The sequence below is a fragment of the Enhydra lutris genome, unplaced genomic scaffold, assembly GCF_002288905.1.
Source record: "Enhydra lutris kenyoni isolate GAN:26980312 unplaced genomic scaffold, ASM228890v2 scaffoldscaffold18, whole genome shotgun sequence".
Taxonomy (NCBI): domain Eukaryota; kingdom Metazoa; phylum Chordata; class Mammalia; order Carnivora; family Mustelidae; genus Enhydra; species Enhydra lutris.
Genome location: NW_019154102.1, coordinates 14,092,234 through 14,108,531, shown reverse-complemented (window position 1 = coordinate 14,108,531; position 16,298 = coordinate 14,092,234). Strand labels below are relative to the sequence as shown.

The 16,298-nt window shown below is 34.9% G+C and overlaps 1 protein-coding gene across 3 annotated transcripts in view; it reads right to left on the bottom strand.

Moving 5' to 3' along the window:
* Nucleotides 1-16,298, bottom strand: part of LOC111148128 (EH domain binding protein 1) — a 333,275-nt gene that overhangs the window by 271,464 nt on the left and 45,513 nt on the right. For all 3 annotated transcript variants that reach the window (XM_022504546.1, XM_022504547.1, XM_022504548.1), the window contains exon 3: nucleotides 505-562. In XM_022504546.1, coding sequence (XP_022360254.1) covers nucleotides 505-562 — 58 coding nt within the window. The remainder of the gene's footprint in view (nucleotides 1-504; nucleotides 563-16,298) is intronic.

Below are 16,298 nucleotides of genomic sequence, written 5' to 3'. Positions count from 1 at the left end.
AATTTTTTTAACACAGCTGCAGAATTGTTATTGAACATTTAAAAATTCTGTTCTACTCCCCACAAAGCTTTAACTGCAAAAACTTAAAACCTTTGAAAAATCCAACTCCTCCTCTCCTGCAGCCCAGCAACGGACTCAGATAACTCATCATTCCTTACGTTTGCCTTAATTTCATCCTCTTGGAATCTGAATAAACAATCCCAGGTACAATTTTGTTAAGTGTTACCTATTTAATCATTAATTCATGATTACCGTTGTACAGAGAAGTTAAATGACAATGATACTACCACATCCAAGATCAAAACTCAGGTATCTGAATTTTCAGAACTGCAGTTACACAATCACGATGCCTCATCAGTCATTTTTTAGAAGACTGATAATTGGAAATAACTCAAAATACCCAGTAATATTTTAAGATATTCTACATTGGGACCAGAGAAGCTTCATAATTTCACTAAAAGTTAAATGCAACATTTGGGTAAGAAATTCAGAAAAGAGACAAACCTTAGAAGACTTCCTTCGACTTCTTCTTGTCCAAACTACCACCAGTTTATCTGGTTGCCTGTCAAGTGGGAAAAAGAAAAAGCATAATTAAAGTAATCTTATTCCAAATTAATAAAGTTTGGTTCTAGTGTCTTTAAAAGAACAAAAATGTGATCTACTTTAGATAACGTAGAGCAGTTATTCTTATAATAAATCTCTGTAAATTATTCAAATATAGTAAATGCTGAATACAAATATAAGGTAATTTAAATTACTAATATTTTATCCACATGTTTTTCTAAAAATCCTTTGGCAAGTTAATTCATTGGCACAAACCAAGCAAAATAAAATACTTAGAATTGGTAACTATTTTAAAAAGAAAAGCACACATACATCTTCACTAAAAATTAATGCCATACCAATAACACATTCATAAAAATGGCACTTCCAAAGTAATTTAATCTATGGATTACACTACTTTTGCATCTCATATCTTATGAACAATGTTTGTGGTTTTAAAAACATTTTTATAATCAATCATCTCAATAATCCATAAAAACAATACAGTACTAAAAAATATGTAAGGTATATACTCTTATTTCTATTTTATAAATTTAAAGAACTGATAACTAATAAGATAACTAATCAAAATAACTAATCAAAAGCTCTGGCAGAACCAAGTCTGAAATACAGGTCTTTTAACTCTTAGACATCTCATCTTTACCTTCTGCTAATATAAAGTAAAAAACAAACAAACAAAAAACCTGTTTTCAGCTAATACAAATAAGTTCTCTTTAGTGTTGAGGGAAAACATCAAGATTATGATTATCAGTTATTTTCCTTAAATTTTTACTTTTAAAAATCTTAGATAAGGGTGCCTGGGTGGCTCAGTCTTTTGAACGTCTGCCTTCAGCTCGGGTCATGATCCCAGGGTCCTGGGACCAAGCCCCACATCAGGACCCCTGCTTGGTAGGGAGCCTGCTTCTCCCTCTCCCTCTGCCTGATGCTCCCCCTGCTTGTGCATGCTCTCTCTCTCTCTCTCTCTCTGTCAAATAAATAAATAAAATCTTTTATTATTATTATTATTATTATTAACATATAATGTATTACTTGCCCCAGGGGTACAGGTTTGTGATAGTCAGGCTTAACACACTTCATAGCACTCACCATATCACATACCTTCCCAATGTCCATAAAATCTTTAAAAAAATAAAAATAAATAAAATATTAAAAAATTTTAAAAATCTTAGATAAAAGCTTTTTAACTAAGAAATGAATGATACACTCTTCTTGATGACCTTCACCACTTTCTATGTCTCACTTATTTTACCCAAAAATCCCTGTCACCAGATGACCTGATCATTTAAATACACACACACACCCCTATATAAAAGAGTACCAGCCATAAACTCCTTACCCAGTGATTCACCCACTAACCTGTCCAAAGAGAGCTGTCCAATGAAAAAGTACTGAGGAACTGACCCAGAACGTAGCACAGAAAAATAAAGTGATAAAAATGCTTTAAAACAAACATAAAAGACAAACTGAGAAGTACACACACCTAACAGAAATGCTAGAAGTTCAGAACAATGGGAATGGCAAAGAAAATACTGAAGAGAGAAGGCTAAGAATGCTCCAGATTGCAAGAGTCCTTAGAAAGAAAGTACATATTAAAAACTAATGATGTACTATATGTTGGCTAATTGAATTTAAATTAAAAAAAGAAAGTATATATTAATGAATAGGATAATTAGAAAATAAACTTAATATCTAGATACTGTACAAACTACAAAGCAGGAAGAATAAAGAGAAAAACTGTAAAAGACAAGACAGGTTACCAACAAAAGAATCACTAGACTGAAAGCAACTTCTCATTAGCAGCGACAGAGCCCAAAAGACAATAAAGCTAATGATCTTCAAGTTGCAAAGGGAAAATAGCTATCACCCTTAGAATTTTACACTGGCTAAACCATCATTTAAGAAATGGTTTTTAGACACTTCCTGGCAAAAAGCAGATAGTCAATAAATATTTGCAGAATGAATGGGGGAAAAAGGAAAAAGAAACGCTTTTACACATGTGAAGACCATACATACACATACAAAGACCATGCATAGATTCCAGTTAAATAACAGAAGCAGTAGGATGCAAAAAGCAACAAGAAAACTGTAAAATGTTAATGCTTGTTCATTTTAGGTGGTAGAATCCAATGAAAAGCTAGACCAAAAACAGGAGGAAGGTTCTAATAATAAAACTATTTTGACTAAGCCATCTAAACAAATGCACAATATTTCTCACGGTGGTAATAACCAGGATCATATAAATAGAAAAAAGGTGGTTCTCCATCTAAGACTAAGCTTAGTTCCGAGTGTCAGGCATTAAATTAAAAAACAAATGTAAACTAAAACCAGTAGCTTGCTTTGGTTGAGTCTTCCCACAGTGAGATGTTAGGAGCAATGACCAGATGCAGAAGAGCTAAATTGCAGATGAAATAGAAGAAAGTTTCTATGAAATATCAGAATGTTAACCTAAGAATGTGAACCAGTACAGAAACAAACAAAACGTTGTTCAACACAGAAGCAGAACAGAACAAATGACAAGGTGGGGAGCAGTAAAGTAATATAAAAGAGGGAATTGGGAAGAAGGTATGATCAATGCTGGTACCTTAACAGTAAAGGAAATGAGTCAAATGTAAGCTCCCCTGTTTGAAAGTATTTATGGCTTGCTGGAAATTTTACCTAGATTACTACACTAACCTTTTCGTCATGTTCTCATCCCCACATCTCCAGGTAACCCCAATTCTTAATTATATTTCTACAGTAGTTCTTTAGAAATGCTATAAAATCTTACAGCTTTTCCTTGTTTTTTATCCTATAGTCATCTCTTATACTGAAGATACTACAAACTGATCCTTGCAGTTTGAATGTGACAGATTCATTTCACCATAATAGTATTCCACTTTATTTTACTTTGAATTTAAATTTTTAAAAAGTTTTTACTTAAATGCTTTTAAACAAGGTCTACACTGACCGGATTACTAGAGCCTCCACTATCAACTGCTTCACACCTGACCAGCTTCTATTTAGACCCTGTACACATTTGACCCTGTGACAACCTGGCATGCAAGATAACATCCATATTCCTGAATGTTGTTTATAAGGCACTTCACCACCTGACCCTAATCTACTTCTCTAGCTACAAATATCTGAACATAAACTCCTTCAACCTCTTCACATCTTTGCATGGTACTACCTTTCTTTTTTTTTTTTTCCTAAAGATTTATTTATTTATTTGACAGAGAGAAATCACAAGGAGGCAGAGAGGCAGGCAGAGAGAGAGGAGGAAGCAGGCTCCCCGCTGAGCAGAGAGCCCGGCGCGGGATCATGACCCGAGCCAAAGGCAGAGGCTTTAACCCACTGAGCCACCCAGGCGCCCCTACCTTTCTTTTTTTTAATTTTTAAATTAACATATAATGTATTACTAGCCCCAGGGGAACAGGTCTGTGAGTCGCCAGGTTTACACTTCACAGCACTCATCATAGCACATACCTTCCCCAATAACCATAACCTAACCTCCCACTCCCTACTCACCTACACAACCCCCCCACCCAACCCTCAGTTTGTTTTGTGAGATTAAGAGTTTCTTATGGTTTGTCTCCCTCCTGATCCCATCTTGTTTCATTTATTCCTTTCCTACCCCCCAAACCCCCCACATTGCCTCTCAACTTCCTTATAACAGGGTGGTACTACCTTTCTTACAAAAACTTCCTCTTTCCTCCTTTTTCCACCTGATAAACTCTTAATTCATCACTTCCTCTGTGAAACCTTGACTACTTCTCATTTCACTTCTACCCCATTCCATGTTCCATAACTCAGGCAGAGTTAACTACTCCTACTACTGCATTTCCAGTAATACCTTAAAAACACCTCTACCAAAATATTCAATATGCCCTATATTACATTTTTATTATTTCTATCTCCTCCGCTAGATTGCAATCCTTTATCAGTCATATCTCATCTTTATATTCCTAGCAATTAATAAGAATTTGGTACAAGGTTGAGGCTCAATGAACATTTGCTACCGAATGAATCTTGAATTTCCAACAGGAATTCCCAACTGGTTAATTATAATTGATGGGGTCCAACTACAGCCAGTAGCTATACAATACATCCTCTCTACAGCTTACTTGAATTTTACAGGGATTTGCACTTTGGCTGCACATGGGAAACTCCTGGGAAGCTTTTAAAAATACTGATGCTTAGGTTCCACTCCTGGAGAATCTTGATTTAATTGGCATCATGTGCAGATTTTTTTTTAATTCCTACAGGTGATTCTAATATGCAAAGTTGAGAACTGCTATTTTACAGGGAGATTGATAAGCAATCCCTATACCTCCTGACTTCAAACACTAGTGAGGCATATGTTATGCCAGCAGTGGGGGTATCTCCCCCTTCACCGACACCAACCACACATCGTCCTAAGCCATCATCCAGGCTACCTGACTCCTGCCTCCCTCTAACTCAGCTTCTTGGCACCTCCCTCCTCTCAACCATCCTGATCTCAGTGTTCCAGAACAGCAAAACCTTTTACCATAAAAAATTAGGAAGGGTGGTCTCCTAACCTAAATGTCTGAAGTTCCAAGAATGTAAATAAAACATAGATGATTTATCTGAGAATACTCCCAGAGACAGCTAAACTTTTTTGTGCTTCTAAGTCATGTCCCATTTTTCATTTTTAAAAGATCTTTACTAGAAATTAGTCCACCTTTGCATTATCATGGGCAACATGTGGCAGTGTTCTAAAATAAAGAAAGGTGCTGTGACTTACTGTTCTCAATAGAACAGTACCGATTACCACACAATTAGCTGACCACAATTAATATTTTAAGCATCTGTGCTGTACTAGAAAAGAACCATTAAATATTTACATATGTGCACACAAGAAGCCAGGGACAGAGTACTGTGAGTGTTATCTAACTACCAAAGAAGCTATAATTATACAACTTTCTACCAAAAAAGTCAACACAATTTGATAGAGCTCAGGTTTCATGGAGAATTCAACAATCACATATTTAACATTTCTACCTCATCCCCTAAGTTAAGTAACCAGGAGGCTTACACATAATACAAACACAGACATATAAATACACAAACATATATAATTACATATGCAAACATTCTATATACAAGCACATAAAATGTACACACAGATGCACTTTCTTTGAAATCTATTTAAAGGGTTCCATTAAAAAAGCTGAAGTCTTTTGGTGGGTTTATTCAAGGAAGAAAACTTTACAACACAAATTAAAATTTTTTAAAAAATTAAATTTAACACCTCTAACTTACCCTCAGAGTCCTTAAAAAGGAACAAGAATAAGTTGAATGTGAAGGTGGCAAGACCTGTCTTAAACTATGGTCCTGATACTAAAACTAGAGAGTAGGAATGAGGGGAATAAGGAGTGGAAAAAGAAGACTATAAGAGAGCTACAATGAACCAGAGTATGAAAGAGTAAGCTGTATCTTTCTTTGGGCTGAAGCTAAATTTTGTGCCCTTCTCTTTGCCACTAGTAATGTAAAGATGCATTTTTAAAAAATTTTTTAATTACAAAAATATATATATCATATATATTACTGAATGCCTATTATGTCCCTGGCACTGTGCTGAACAATGGAGATACAAAGATAAAAAAGATAAACCTTGATCCTCTAAAAGTTTACAAACCAGTGGAGAGAAAGGCAAGTAAATAAAAGTACCCCATTTCTAGCACAACCTTGGGGAACACAGAGAACACAAAAAAACATTCAGAGAAGGACCTACTTAGATAGATCTCAGGAAATAGACACACTGACAAAAAGAGGCTGCCCAACCACTAAGATTGCTTATTTAAAAACCTGTAATTTATGACACCTTAAATATAAAATCCAACAAAAGATGAGTGACTAATACAGTACATCTGTCTACTACAAATTATAAAGCCACTAAATATATTTTTTAACAACACTGACAAGCATAGGATATCATGTTTAGTTTATTTAATACAGATTAATTTTTTTTTTTTTGTATACTCTACAATGGAAGAAGATACCAGGAAGAAATATCTCAAAATGCTAACTGTGGCTACTATTAGAAAGTAAAATTATGTATCATTTAAAAAATATACTTTTCTTAATTTTCTGCAAAGTATAAAGATATATGTTATTTTATGCTAGAGAGCTATTTAAATGTGGGGGAGGTGTCTAAAATAAAACAACCCTTTTAAGTTTAGAATTAAGTATGAACAGGGTTAAACAATTTCTTAAACTTCACCTTGCCACTCCACTATGGTCCAAACAGTAACAATACGACAAATACTTTTCAGATCACTCTTTCTCCTCTACATCATTTAAAATTCCCCTTTCTCCAGGGTAAGTACCTTAGGACAGTACTGAAAGGAAAGAAATCAGAGGAAGCAATCTGCATTAATCTAGGAGATATGAATTTGTAAAAGAAGACCTTTCCAGGGTGACACAGTATGGTGGAGAGAATACCAGCAGAGAGGAAACATTTCTCCTAGTTCTGGCCCTGAGTGACCTTCAGAATGTGTCTCCATTGCTCTGAGCCTATATCCTAATTTATGAAATGAAATAACTAAGATCTCAGCTAGTTCTAAAACACAATGGTTCAATAACTGTAAGATTAAATGACTACAACTTAGTAAATATTTGGTGGTTTAAAACAAAATGAGAAAATTCAGGAATAGGGTAAAGAATTTCTGGCATGAAATCACTTGCCTCCTGTTTTCCCATAATCTAGAGCTAGCTTATATTATTAACTTTAAGTAACAGAATGAATATTTTCATATTCATATTTTTTAGCAGCAGGGTAATATTTTTTAGCATAATAGTAAACTGACCACCAAAGATTCATGCTCCCTGTCCAAAGCATAGTGTTAGTTTCGGGAGGCGTTCCAAGAAGCCCCTCTCAATTGCACTCCCACCACGACCACCACCTCCACCACCATGATGACACTGAAATGGAGTCACATGATACTTCTTACCAGTGGAATGTGGTAAGTTGTTGGTGTCACTGCTAGAGTAAAATGGATAATAAACAAGTATGCCTTCTCCACGCCAGGTGAATGGAGAGGATTCCAGAACGCAGGGGAGGGCAGAGTCTTAATACAAAAGGTGTCTGGGCTCCTGGTTGACCACAAGGAAGCCAGTCAACCTGGAATAACCTCCCTAGACTGAGAAGCAAGCAAGAAATAAACTTTTATTAGGTTAAACCACTTGGATTTCTGGGTGTGTCTGCTATAGTACCTCCTCAACCTTCTAGAAAATTCAGTAATTTAAAAACACACACATACACAACAATAAAACAGTTGCTATCTTTTTTTTTTTTTACAAAGATTTTTTATTTATTTATTTGTCAGAGAGAGAGCGAGCAAGCGCACAAGCAAGCAGAGTGGCAGGCAAAGGTGGAGAGAGAAGCAGGCTCCCTACTGAGGAAGGAGCCCAACGAGGGACTCGATCCCAGGACCCTGAGATCATGACCTGAGCCAAAGTCTGCAGCTTAACCAACTGAGCCACCCAGGCATCCCAAAAGCAGTTGCTATCTTGTAGTAAGTTTACACTGTAAAGTACAGAGACCCAATTTAACCTTTTTATGTCCTACTGGTTTTCATTTATATGAAACTGATGCTTCCAAAGATAAAAGACAGCTAAAAGTCAAAACTTAGTAATTAATACTTAAGTCCCTGAGCTTTTCCTAGATTAAAAATAAGGAACCAAAAGTCTTTAGAACACAAAACTACAACGTATTTCTGCCACTACAGAATCCAAGATGTGTTTACAATGAGAAAAAGAGAGTTCAAAATATTAATCCTGTAGTTAATGTGAATAGCCACTTCACTAAATAACAAGGTTATTCTTTTAGGGGAAAGGGCTCTTAGACATAGCTGAACATTTCATGGTGGGATGCTGTGAATATTGAAACAAAAAGGGAGAAATTGTCTTATCACAGAAGTACTCTAACTTTACTATTTCTCAAGTAATTATTTTTATCCTTCAGTAGGTACATCTGCCTCCTATTGTATTATAACTGCTGTAGCTCCAGTTAATTATATTCTTTTATGCTTACTTCACAAGAGTTATTTAGGAAGTTGTAATAATTAACTCAATAGGAAGAAAATTATACAAGACAAAGTATTCATAAATAGGATATATTTCTTTTCTGTAAAAATGAAAGGATAATTCTAATAATACGAGATCTAAATCTTTGTCACTTAAATAAAAACTTTTTTAAAATTATATTTTTGCATCTTCCTACTATCTTTAAAACATTTTCACAGAGTGATTTCTTTTGGTGAAAAACATTTAACTGGTGATGCCCATGGACTTCTGCTGACAGGAATTTCTAATACCTATATATCAGTATTTAGAGACAGCGCCAGTCGAACTGAGGTGGTGTGGTTTGGCACACTTGAATTGAGTACACTTTTTAACAGGCCATCAAATAAAATACATATATATATATATTTCTCTTTTTTGCTATACTATTCAAAAGTACGAAGTGTTTATCATTTTTTAATACAAAATTATTTCTGAGACAAATAGAAATTTTAAGTAACCAGTACTGTATCACGTGTGTAATATTGATCTTCCCTCCTATTTTATTGTTTTACAGAAATCACCCACACCACTTCTTTTAATTTAGCATATAATTTACTGCTTCTTTTCTTATAGGCCCTTTGGAACAAACCTCATGTCAAGAAATTCAGATCAGTCCAGAGGTTAAGTATCTGACTAATCTCCCAGGATGACAGCTTTATTTTTTTTTAATATTTTTTAAAGATTTTATTTATTTATTTGACAGAAAGAGAGAGAGATCACTAGTAGGCAGAGAGGCAGACAGAGAGAGAGGGGGAAGCAGGCTCCCTGCTGAGCAGGGGCTCGATCCCAGGACCCCAAGATCATGACCTGAGCCTAAGGCAGAGGCTTAACCCACTGAGCCACCCAGGCACCCCAGGATGACAGTTTTAAAAGAAATTGCAGTTTGTAACCAATGTCACAGGCCTACCAAAAAAAAAAAAAAATGCAAGTGGAGCAGAACTCCAGGGGACTCTGGGGGAAAGAGGAACTAATGAATCACCAATGTTAAACTGTTCTGAGGAGTTTTTTCTTTTTATTATGTTATGTTAGTCACCATAAAGTACATCATTGGTTTCTGATGTAGTGTTCCATGATGCATTGTTTATGTATAACACCCAGTGCTCCATGTAATACGTGCCCTTCTTAATACACCCATGAGGCTCATCCATCCCCCTACTCCCCTCCCTTCTAAAACCCTCAGTTTGTTTCTCAGAGTCCACAGTCTCTCATTGTTCATCTCCCCCTCCGGTTCTTCCCCTTCACTCTTCCCTTCCTTCTCCTAATATCCTCCATGCTATTCTTTATGGTCTACAAGTAGGTGAAACTTTATGATAATTGACTTTCCCTGCTTGACTTATTTCACTCAACATAATCTCCTCCAGTCCCATCCATGCTGATGCAAAAGTTGGGTATTCATACTTTCTGATGGCTGAGTAAATATTCCATTGTATATATGGATCACATCTTCTTTATCCATTCGTCTGTTGAAGGGCATCTTGGCCCTTTCCACAGTTTGGCTATTGTGAACATTGCTGCTATGAACACTGGGGTACATATGGCCCTTCTTTTCACTACATCTGCATCTTTAGGGTAAATACCCAGTAGTGCAATTGCCAGGTCATAGGGTAGCTCTTTTTTTAACTTTTTGAGGAATCTCTACACTGTTTTCCAAAGTGGCTGCACTAACTAGCATTCCTGCCAATAGTGTAAGACGGTTCCCCTTTCTATACATCCTCTCCAACATTTGTTGTTTCTTGCTCATTAATGTTTGCCATTCTAACTGGCATAGGTGGTATCTCAATGTGGTTTTGATTTGAATTTCCCTGATGGCTAAAAATGTTCTGAGGAATTTTGAGAGGCTGACAGAAAAATTTAGGAATAATCATCACAGACACAGGAGGGAAAAGGGCAAAAAAAAAAAAAAAAAACCCCACCCCAGTGTATTTTAACACAAGAAAAATCAAAAGAAAGGAAATGTGATAATACCACAGTGCTCAGCTGCAAACAATACTAGGTCATAACAATAAATTCTGATCTAACTCTTGTAAAGCTGACTGGAAAACAGTAAGGATGGTGAAAAGGAAGGGTTAAGTTGCTTCAGGGAGGAGGTGGTACAATAGCTAAATCCTCACTTACCACATTAAGAAGCTAGTAAAGTCCAAAGTCAAAAAAAAAAAAAAGTTTTTTTAAAAAGTGAAAGTACCTTATTGAGCAATGAAATAGCATTCATACCCACACTGGGAAGTTTATATTCAAAAAAAAGATAGTAAGTACTGGCAAAGATATGATGAAAATGGAACCCTCACACAATGCTAGTGGAATTGTAAAAGGGTACACATCTGCTGTGGAAAAGCTTGGTAATTCTTCAAAAAGTTAAACATAGACTTACCATAAGATTGAGTAATTTTACTCCTAGCTATATATATACCCAAAAAGTTGTACATGAATGTTGATGGCAACATTATCCAAAACAGCCAAAAAATGAAAACAGCTGAAATGCCCACCAATTGATGAATGGATAAACAAAATGTGGTATTATTATCCATTCAATGGAATATTATTCAGCCATACAAAGGAATGACATACGGATACATGTTACAAGATGGATGAACCTAGAAAGCATTACACTAAGTGAAATAAGCCAGACACCAAAGGTCACTTACAGTGTAACTTCATTTATATGAAATGACCATAATAGCCAAATGCATAGAAACAAAAGTAGATTCACGATTGCCAGAGGCTTGGAAAGGGACTCGAGTAAAGACAGTGGTGACTATTAAGAGGAACAGATTTCTTTTTTGGGTGATGAAAATATTTTGAACTAGATAGTAATGACATATACTTAACTCTCTGAATATACTAAAAACCATTGAACTGTACACTTTTAAAGGGGTAAATTTTTAAGAGTTTAAATAGGATTAGTAAGAATAAAGGCAAGAAAGGGTTCAACAAATGCTAAATGGTTATATGCTACAAAAATATAATCACTACTTTGAAGATCCTCCTTATTCACAAAAGGGACTCCAAATTAACCACTGCCAAGAATAGTAACCTATCCTCAAAAGATTCACCACCATGAGGACATTTTTAAAAAGAAGAGCAGCATATACTTGCATAGCATATAATGTGTTTGAGACAGTGTTTTAAGTATCCCACATATACCAACTCATTTAAAGCTGACAAAAACCCCACAAATAGGTAATAAGGTGCTGCACTGCCCAACACCAGAAGGTGTCATTTACATCCTGTACAACCTGCCTCACAATCTGAACAGATATTAATATCCTTATTTTACAAATAAGGAAACTAAGGCATAAATAAGTTTAAAAAGCTTTGCCAAGGTGACTCTAAACAGTAAGTCGAAACTAAGTTAGTCTGGCAGTTTGGCATCAGAGTCCATGCTCCTAATCCACTATCTTTACTGACAAATACACTGCAGTCTCTACGGCGAATCTCAAAGATTTTCCAAACAGAATTAACATCTTTGAGAGGTTGCACTTCAAAGTACAACACTTATTTAGAAGAACAGATTTTCACCTGTTTGGAGAAATTAGCTACATTAGTCACAAACTTCACATTATGTTTATAACATCCAACCTATGAAAACATTATCCAGGCATGAAAGTTAGATTTGTTTTTAACACCGCTATTTGACCTTTCATAAGGAATACAAGTGCATATAATTTGGTCTATGATTTTATCTTTGCCTCTCAGGATTGTCCAAACTTTTTGTTCAAATTAGAAATTTCATTTCTGGTTGTTGTAAATTAATCTGCTTCACTATAAAGTTAATTTTTGGCTATCTTGATGCCCTCTCTCTATAAAGTTTAATCTAATAAAATTATAATAGTAATCACAAAAGAACTTTAAAAAAAATCATATAGGACATTTAACAATTAGTGAATATTTAAAATTATTTATTATCCCACATGCCAAAAGTACTGTGACCCAAGTCCTTTGTGGAGATTTCTCTCCAAGACTCTGCCACACAGTAATGAGTAAAATTTAAGCACCCTCTAGAGTCTGGCATGTGACTGACAGGATAGAGAACTACTGTATGTGCTTTATGTAAAGTGAAAAGCCTTTTATTTTTTAAAGGAAAAAATTGCCTATTTACATCCTTACAACTCTTTTAATTTTTTTTTAATGAAATACTGTTTAGAGAAGACACATCAGCTCAAAATAAACCCAATCAATATTAATTTTAAATACTTAGGTGGCTCTACAAACAATACGTTTAAATAGGTTTAAAGGATTAAAGAATATTTAATCAATCTAGTAATTCTTCTTAGAAGAATGATTTCTAAGATGCAGAGAGAATGTCACTATTAACAAGCTTTTTATTAAAAAAATTATAATGAAAGTAGTAAAATACTACCATGTAGAAATCCAAATACAGACATACGTAGTCAATGAGAACAATAAGTGTTTTAATGTTTCATCATTTAATGTCATTTAGTTGTAGCCTGGGATAATGTTTCCAATGACATTACTATAATTGGAATCATAGAGTCTGCATCTCAAAGAGAGAGGCAGAAGTGAAATAATAAGCTCTCGAAAATTAGTCTAGATGACTCAAAAAGTAGCTCCAATAAGGATGAAGATACTGATGTCAAAGACAAACACAGAGTTTGAAAAAAGAAATACTTTATGAAAAGCATCACGACTAAATGCAACATGTGCTCTTAAATTGAATCAGAAATTTTTTTTCTTTTGTTAAAAGAACATAATTGGGAAAATTGGTGAAGTATGAATAATGTCTACAGATCATAGTATTTAACTGGCACTAATTTCCAGATTTTGATGATTGTGTTATATTTATATAAGAAACTGTGTCTTTAAGAAATATACATTGAAGGATTTAGAAATATAGAGTCATCACATCTATAATTTGTTCTCAAATGAGTCAGAAAAAATTTATATATATGCATAAGTAGATATATTTACACACACAGGGAATGATAAAGCAAATAAAGAAACTGGAAGAGTATGAGAATACTTTGTACCACTTTTGCAACTTTATATACCTGAAATTATAAAAACCAAATAAAATTTAAAAATCAACAAATAAATTAGTATCTTTTTAAAATTAGTATCTCAAGAAAACTTTAAGAAATCTGGTGGAATGTATATTTTTATATACATTTAAGTTTATTTTATATACTGTGACATTATATATGGTTAAATTATTATATCAAATACAAGTTGATATCTATTTCCCCCTCTATCCCTATTAGCTAGCAAAAAAAGAAAATGTTTGTTTGTTGTTTGTTTATTTTTTAAGAAAAAGTTTTAATGGACCTTCTAATTAGGAAAATGCTGATGATAAAAAACAGGGACTGGAGGTAGATAAAATGTTTTATGTTCAGGATCACCTTATATTGAGGCATACACAGTAGCCTGCTTCCAGATAAACAGCCCCAAGGTTGAAGAAAACACTCAGAACTAGTTTCTGCACAGGAAAACTGAAATAACAGCACTTCTTGACAACTTTTAGATACATAAATAACATCTATCAATCGGCAGTCTGGCCCACAGCTTAAAATAACCCAGTTCAATACAGTCTAGTCATGGCTAAAGAGAAACAGAGCTGAGCTATTTCCAGCTGTACCATCAGCAAGAAGCTGAGTATGTTACATATATCCAATAGTCAAGAGAAGTGTATTTGTTTCTAGGGCCAAAAGTAAGCACCAACCAGGAAGAACTAGTTCCTGTGGACCTCATGACCTCTCGTACACCTTGCTTACTAGGAAGGAACTCAATTTTTAAAAAATAAAGAAAAGATATCAGACTCTTTCCTCTCCAAAAGAATTATTATTTCATTATTTTTTTATGCCCTACTGTTGCCCAAGGAATAAAATTCTAACTCACTCAAAGTCCTTCTCAATTTGACCTCTACAAATCTTCTAATCTAATTTACTACATTGTATGCTGCATATAAATTAGATCAGTCATCGCTCCAAGAACATGACTTGCGCTTTTTTCTTTCTGTGTCCCCATGTTACTAAATGTAATAAACATTTTTGGGGATCCTCATCTTATCTGACCTCTTAACAACACCGACACTTGTGTATTTCTTCCTCTTTGCAAGCTCACCCACCTCTATCTAGCCAGGTAGTATTAGAAGTCCCCAAAAATTGGGGGCGCCTGGGTGGCTCAGTGGGTTAAGCTGCTGCCTTCGGCTCAGGTCATGATCTCAGGGTCCTGGGATCGAGCCCCACATCGGGCTCTCTGCTCAGCAGGAAGCCTGCTTCCTCCTCTCTCTCTGCCTGCCTCTCTGCCTGCTTGTGATCTGTCTGTCAAATAAAAAAAAAAAAAAAGAAGTCCTCAAAAATTGGCTTTACCCTTACCTTATACGATATATAAAAAGTAACTCAAATGGATCAAAAACCCAAATGTAAGAGCTAAAACTAGAAAAGTCAGAAGAAAACATAAGGCTAAAGCTTCATGACTTTAGATTTGGCAATGACTTCTTAAATATGACAAATACAAAGGCAACAAAAGAAAAAGTTAAGTAGGACTTCATTATAATTAACTTTTTTACACGGAAGGATATTATAAACAGAGTAAAAAGGCAATCCACAGAATAAAAGAAAGCATTTGCAAATCATTTATCCTGAATATACAAAGAACTACAATTCAACAACAAAAACAACAAAAAAACAACCTAGTTAAAAAATGGGCAAAGACATAGCATAGGGAATATAGTCAATGATACTGTGATAGTAGCGTATGGTGACAGATGGTGGCTGCACTGTGGTAAGCACAACGTGACTTACAGAGAAGCTGAATCACTATGCTGCACACCTGAAAATAATGTAACATGTGTCAACTACACTAAAAAAAAATTTCATTAAAAAAATATGGTAAAAAAGACTACCAATTCCACACACACTCTTATAGAAAACTAAACAAGAGTAATTATTTCCCACTCATTCAGCATTCTCCCGATACCAAAACCAGGCAAAGACTTCACAAGAAAACAGAAACAAAAAGAAAACACTACAGAATAATAATTTTCATGAACACAGATGTAAAAATACCAACCAAAATTTGGCAAACTGCATCTAACAAAATATTAAAGGGATAACAGATCGTATCAGGCGGGGTTTACCCTAGAAATGTAGGATTGCCTAATATCCAAAAACCAATCAATGTAGCTCACTATATTAGCAAAATAACAGAAAAACAATATGATAATCTCAATACAGAAAAAGCTTTTGATAGGGTGCCTGGGTGGCTCAGTCAATTAAGTGTCTGCCTTAGGCTCAGGTCATGATCCCAGGGTTACTGGACTCTGCTCAGCAGAGAGACTGCCTCTTCCCCACCCTCCCCCTGCTTGTGTTCACTCTCTCTGTCAAATAAGTAAATAAAATCTTAAAAAAAAAAAAAAGAAAGAGAAAAAGCTTTTGATAAAATCCATTATCGATTCCTGATGAAAGAAGAAAGAAAGAAAGAAAGAAAGGGAAAAAGAAAGAAAGAAAGAAAGAAGAAAGAAAGAAAGAAAGAAAGAGAAAGAAAGAAAGAAAGAAAGAAAACTTCCTCAATCTCATAAAGATCATCTACAAAAAACCCTATAGCTAACACCCTATTACTGGTGAAAGATGGAATCATTCCCCTGAAAATCGGGAACATGACAAGGTTTTCCACTTTCATCACTTCTCTTTAATGTTGTACAAGAAGTGCTA